The 6,000-nt window shown below is 37.1% G+C and overlaps 1 protein-coding gene across 1 annotated transcript in view; it reads left to right on the plus strand.

The window, feature by feature from the left end:
* The window catches only part of NEB (nebulin), a 114,010-nt gene that overhangs the window by 74,288 nt on the left and 33,722 nt on the right, over positions 1–6,000 (plus strand). Inside the window, exons 98-103 of the mRNA XM_010002256.1 lie at positions 88–192; positions 1,334–1,438; positions 1,747–1,851; positions 2,358–2,462; positions 2,956–3,060; positions 4,555–4,659. Of these exons, the coding sequence (XP_010000558.1) occupies positions 88–192; positions 1,334–1,438; positions 1,747–1,851; positions 2,358–2,462; positions 2,956–3,060; positions 4,555–4,659 (630 nt within the window). The remainder of the gene's footprint in view (positions 1–87; positions 193–1,333; positions 1,439–1,746; positions 1,852–2,357; positions 2,463–2,955; positions 3,061–4,554; positions 4,660–6,000) is intronic.

The following is a 6,000-nucleotide window of genomic DNA, read 5'->3' on the forward strand; positions in this document are numbered from 1 at the left end:
GTGTACCAGCCTTAGACATTAATATGATACCAGATCAGCAAATGCTTCAAAGGTTAAAGCTTTTCCCTTTTGCTCTTTCTCTCTTAGAAAAAGTATAAAACCCAGTATGAGAAGATGAAGGACAAATACACTCCTGTCCCTGACACACCAGTCTTGATCAGAGCCAAGAGAGCATACCTGAATGCCAGTGATGTATGTAGTCCATGAACATTTTCTCTGATGTTTTTTCTTGGTTTCTTTCTGAAAAGAACAGAAAAAGGATCAATGGGGAACAAGCAGACAAAGCACAGGGATATTTCAGTGTGGGTCATAAACTGGGTCACCCCACTTGCATGTACATTTCCATTTGATATTATGGAGATTAAGTTCTTGTGACTGTAATGCTTTCTTCATTTATTGTAACTAATTTTCATTTTCCATTTCACTCAAGTGTGGTCCTACATCAAATAAAAAATGGATTGAAAGTAATTTGATTACATGTTAAATCTTCAAACAGCACAGACTGGAGTGAAATGATGGATGCTGGAGCTAGGAGAGAATACCTTTTATCAGATATTTTCATCTCAGTTTTGTGTTAAAAGTAGACTTACATGTCACTGAGAATGTACTCACTTTTAAGTTGAGAAGTAGATTAGTGAGAAAACTAATATGAGCTGCTGAACATAAGATTATTAGGCTGAAATTGATTTTTCTTTCACATGTGGAACAGTGATTTGTGATTTAAGACAATGGCTAAGAGTGCTCTAGTTCCTTGTGAGGGCTTTGCTATGTATTTCAGAGGGCACATTATATCCTGAAAGGGTATGTGCTGGGCTGGTCTTTTCTTCTAGTGGTTACTTTTACTGTCCTCTTAAGGGTTATTTTAAGTTCCTGCAAAGTAGCATCTCAGTTCTTCTGCACATCTGAATTTCTCCTCTGAGAAAGTCTTTCTCCAAAGACTGGGATGATCTTTCTGCTTTCTTCTACGTCAGGACATGGAAGAAGGGATAAGTAGTTTTTTTATGCCAAAAGTGGCACTTCTACTGTTCTAAGGAGTAGTCCTGTGATGAATGGATGTGTTTGCCTCATTCTTCAGTCTGAAAGTGCATAGGATGAAATGTTGCTTTAGATCTATCCACTCCTTTTCTCTCTAATTTTCACCATAAGTTTCAGTCAAATTGCAATTGATCAGAAGTAATCGCAGCTGCTTAAAATCCCTCAGGGCTTACATCAGCATGCTGGACACCAACATATCCCTGGGTGTCACTGCTAAGAGACAGGAAATTTGACTAAAATAATTCCTGACAGACAAACACAATACATTCCTTTATCTCTTATTTTTTTTAATTTCCAGTTACGCTACAAAGAGACCTTTGAGAACACCAAGGGCAAATACCACACGGTGAAAGATGCTCTGGACATCGTCTATCACCGAAAGGTCACCGATGATATCAGCAGTGTATGTACTCAGCCTTTGCATTCCTACTTAATCTTTGATTTCATAATCATTTGGATTGTGCCAGTTATGCTATCGTTCTACTGAAGTATGGGAAATAATTAGGCAAATATGATCAGGGCCATTAATATTAACTTATTTCCCTCTCAGAAATGTTATACACTTGTCACAAAAGTGAATGCGTGTTAATCTCAATTCCACTGGTTTAGCTCTGGTGTTTCAGAAAAAGGAATGTCTCAGGACTGTAGAGTCTGGAGACCACACAGACTTTTCTCAAAGTGTTTTAACTCTTTCTTCCATTTTCTTTGTAGGTGAAATATAAGGAAAACTATATGAGCCAGTTAGGAATCTGGAGGTCAATCCCAGACCGCCCGGAGCATTTCCATCATCGCGCAGTCACGGATGCTATTAGTGATGTGAGTTCAAATAGGTCCTGGATGTGAGAGATTAAAAGTCACATGTAGGTTTCCAAAAGGAAAACCCAGTCTTACTTCTTGAGAAAGCTAAAGGTTTCTAAGTGAGTTACACTTTCACCTGGCAGATCTGTAAAATGCCAGAGCAAATCACGGTAAAATTGCAGGTCTTTTATAATTAACCAAATAGTCTTAATTAACTCAAGTTTAATTTGCTTAGATTTGTTTGTTAACCCTATAACAGCCTTTCCTTGCACATACCTGTACATATACAATAACCCCTTAATTGTACAAGAATAAATGTTTTTTGATTCACACAGGAACTCCAACAGGCAATGACAGATTACGTATCTGAGTAACCTGAGTCCATCAGGAAAGTTTGAGTAACTAATTTATTTTATAATGGAATAATAATGGATGTAGCTCTGGTTCTCACACCTTGTGTTGAGGTGCTGTTTACAGCATTGATCACCACTCGAACTTGAATCCTTTAAACATCTTTTCTAAAGGTTAAATACAAGGAAGACTTAGCGTGGCTCAAAGGCACTGGCTGTTATGCATGGGATACTCCAAGTTTTGTTCTGGCAGAAAAGAACAAGGTGCTCTACAGTGGGGTGAGTAAAACAGCCTGGATTGTTGCTAAAGATTTTGTTATGTTTCCTTATATTGCAGATAATTTTTATTTTTTTTTTGCAAAAGAATCCAGTTCTGACCAAGACACTGGTATGAATAACTCATGATAGAACTTAATATGTAGCATCTAAAATTTCAGTTATTACTATAAAAGAAAACAGAGAAACTGATCTTTTACTTATCCCCTCTCTTCCTTGCAAAGGAACAGCTCCATAATATTTTTTTCTAGTGATTCTATGTCTAACCTTAAAAATTTGAAAATTTAAATTTTCTATTGCTTTCTTGATGTGATAGTTACATCCTGCAAACCACTACGTTCCCAACAGGTTTTTATTTGGAGTATATGCAACATTGCCACCGTGGTTTGGCTGCAGATTGTTTCTAAAATTGTGTTTTCTTTGCCTTACCCTTCTCTGGATGAACATGGGAATGATTTTTTTGTTGTTTGTTTTTGTTCTGTTTCATTTTCTCCAGTGTAAGTACAAGGAGACATTTGAGAAGACGAAGTCTCAGTTCAAATATGTAGCTGACTCTCCAATTAACTTGCATTTTAAACATGCAACTCAGCTGGTGGATGGGGTAAGTGTTAAAGATTTCTGTAGAATCTCATACTGAAGCAGTAAGTGTGTGTATGTTAATACTGAGTTGAAGGTTGATCTTTCTTATGAAATTGCAAAAAAATCAAAATATATTCAGACTTAAAGATGTCTCAAGCTTAGACTAAAATAATTAAACATAAGGTTGTTGTTATTGTCTGAGGATTAGGAGAGGGTTGGTTTACAGTACCTAAAAAGTCAAATTCTGAGCCCTTCTGCATTACTTTGTCATAACTTCTCCTTTTCTGACTGGTAAATAAATGCAAACTGCAACAATGCTGCTTGCTCAGTAACACAAATTGTTGATTGCAATGGAAAATGTTATCGGTAGAATCACAATTGTTTTCCTGAAACCTTGAAAAAAGAACTCCATCAGTATTAGCAAGGTAGTATTGTCCAAAGTTACCACAGCTGTGTGTCACTTCAGATATTTTGCCTTGAATCTCCCACTCTGCTACCTGTTTTTCTTTTCTCCTCTAGTGCTAAAGAAACAATAATCCCACCACAGCAGCTAAGGGGGTTAATGAATGTCCCTGTGTTTAAGATTAAAATCCCCAATGGAGTTTCTAGGAGTAGTGCCATATAGCTACAGGACAAAGCCCCCAGGAAAAGCATTGTGTCCTGGTGAATTCTCATCAGCTTCCAGCTGGCATTCCACACCAGAATGATGCTTTTCACTAAGGCAGCATGTATTTAGACTCTCACATCTTGGTGGTATATTTTTTTAAACCAGACCTTATATTACATTGTTTACCAGTCAGGAAATGTGTTACAGTATTATCTGTCCTAGGTAAAACAAACTGTTTCACAGCAGATACCATTGCTATCATTTCATAATCCATTTGTTATGGAAGTTTGTTAGTATTGTCTTCCTGCTTTTCAGTAGAGTAAATAAGGGAAAATTTAATATGAGAAACTTAAATAAGTAACATCTTTGCAATGGGGGCTCCATACAATGAAATGAACTTGTCTCAATGTCTTCATAATGTAAAACATAACTTCAAAACATAAGTGATGTTATTTGTGATGAAGGATTATAGCTGTTTGCAAATAATCTGATGATAATACAACATTGTATTTTACCCTTGCATCTCATTGTGTTCTCTTCTTACTCAAATCAAGAATTTAGTTCCATACGGAGTTGCTTCTGCAGTTATTTTTCATGAAGAAAGTAGGTCATAAAATGGCTTCTTGCAGAGTGGCAGGGATAGGATATAGGCATCCTTGAATTGTAGGTTGGGCCTTCCAGTGGAAATTAAGAAATACATGGGCCATTTGGAAATATTTTCTCTATGTGTGTTGGGTTTTGTTTTGTTTGTTGGTTTTTTTTTCTAATCTGTTTTTCTCTTTTGAATATGAACTTCAATCCCAGCCTTTAAATAGTCCATGTAAAGAGGATTCAATGTTTAGAACTATGATCTCTCTGTGTCCTCACTCTCTTTTACTTTGTTACACTGTATGATGATATTCTGAGCAGAAATTGTATAAAGCTGCCTATGAGAAGCTCAAAGATAGGTACAGCGTTATTGTGGATGATCCCAGGAACCTCCTGGCCAAGTGGGGGACCACACTGAGCAGCCAGGTACTGTAGGAGCACCAGCCAGTGCTGCCAGAAAGTGCCTGGTTCACTCACAGCTGCTCTGTCTCTCTGTGTGTATATATATACATATTCAATATATCTATATATGTATATATACTGTCTATAGCTAGCAGCATCCCAGGTTTCATCTGTGATGTTGTGATGATTTAGTTCAGCTGATCAGACAGTCTTTGTTTTGCCACCCAAAAAGACACATTACTTTTTGAGTGAGCTCATCTCTACTGTATGTACTTTCATGCACTGTGCAACACTTGACATCAGCAACCTCGTGCCTCTTGAAGTCATTGGATAAAGGTTTTAAAAAAAAATACATGTTGTATCATGCATTTATTTTTATCACCTCTCTTTTAATGACCTTTGCAAATAATATATTCTCATTACTCCAACAACAGTGACACATTTGGCTCTTGAGTGGCCTCACCTTAATCTATAATTTCCTCCTATCTCCCAAAAATTGTTTTTGCAATTTCCTCAATGGGATTGCCTGCAAATCTTATAATTCTTGATTCTGTAGATGTCAGTTGCATGCACATCTGAATGAAACATACAGTACCTTGCCTAAATCTCTCCACTCTCCACGTGTCTGGGATCTAGAGCTGTGTTGTTGTTTCTGGTGTTCACAAAGTCTCTTTTGTGCTTCGTTGCCATTTGCATGAACAGAGAAGTTACACATCCTTTGCCAAGATGCTCCTGCAACAAGGATGTAATGAAATTGAGAGGCCAGATATGCTGACAGCACTCTACAACACATACTTATGGAGCCAGGTAATCTGAAGAACTGCTGCTGCAGGAGACATATATACAATTAGCTGCTTGGACTTCTAATATTTAATGCTTGGGAAGGTCTCTAAATGTCTGCAGATATCAGACTCCAGAGTTTTTTGATGTGTATAGTGCTGGCTGTGATAAAATATTTTTGGAAACAGAATATCTGAAACAATATTTACTGTAACTTGGAATTCGCTCAGCTCAGGGTGATCTTGCCTCCCATTTCATTGTAAGTAATTGTTACATATACTTATGTATATATAATATACATATTTCTTAATAATATTTCACATACTTACAGAAAGAGCAATTTTCCATTGATGTAGGATATTGTATGTTAGTTGTTACTGTTACTTTCCTAAGCAAATTCTCATTCTGCCACCATTTCTGACCACCCCCCAGAACACAAGTCCCTTGACTCAATCTGAACATGATGAAGGCATTTGATGAGCAGATTACAACATTTCTCTACCTCTCTGCCTGAGACTGTGTCAGATTGTGCCCAGATAACAGCACAGTTGTGTCTCCCTCCTGAGTGCTCTTAGAAATGATGTG

This window comes from Chaetura pelagica, unplaced genomic scaffold, assembly GCF_000747805.2.
Source record: "Chaetura pelagica isolate M959 unplaced genomic scaffold, ChaPel_1.0 scaffold677, whole genome shotgun sequence".
Classification (NCBI taxonomy): domain Eukaryota; kingdom Metazoa; phylum Chordata; class Aves; order Apodiformes; family Apodidae; genus Chaetura; species Chaetura pelagica.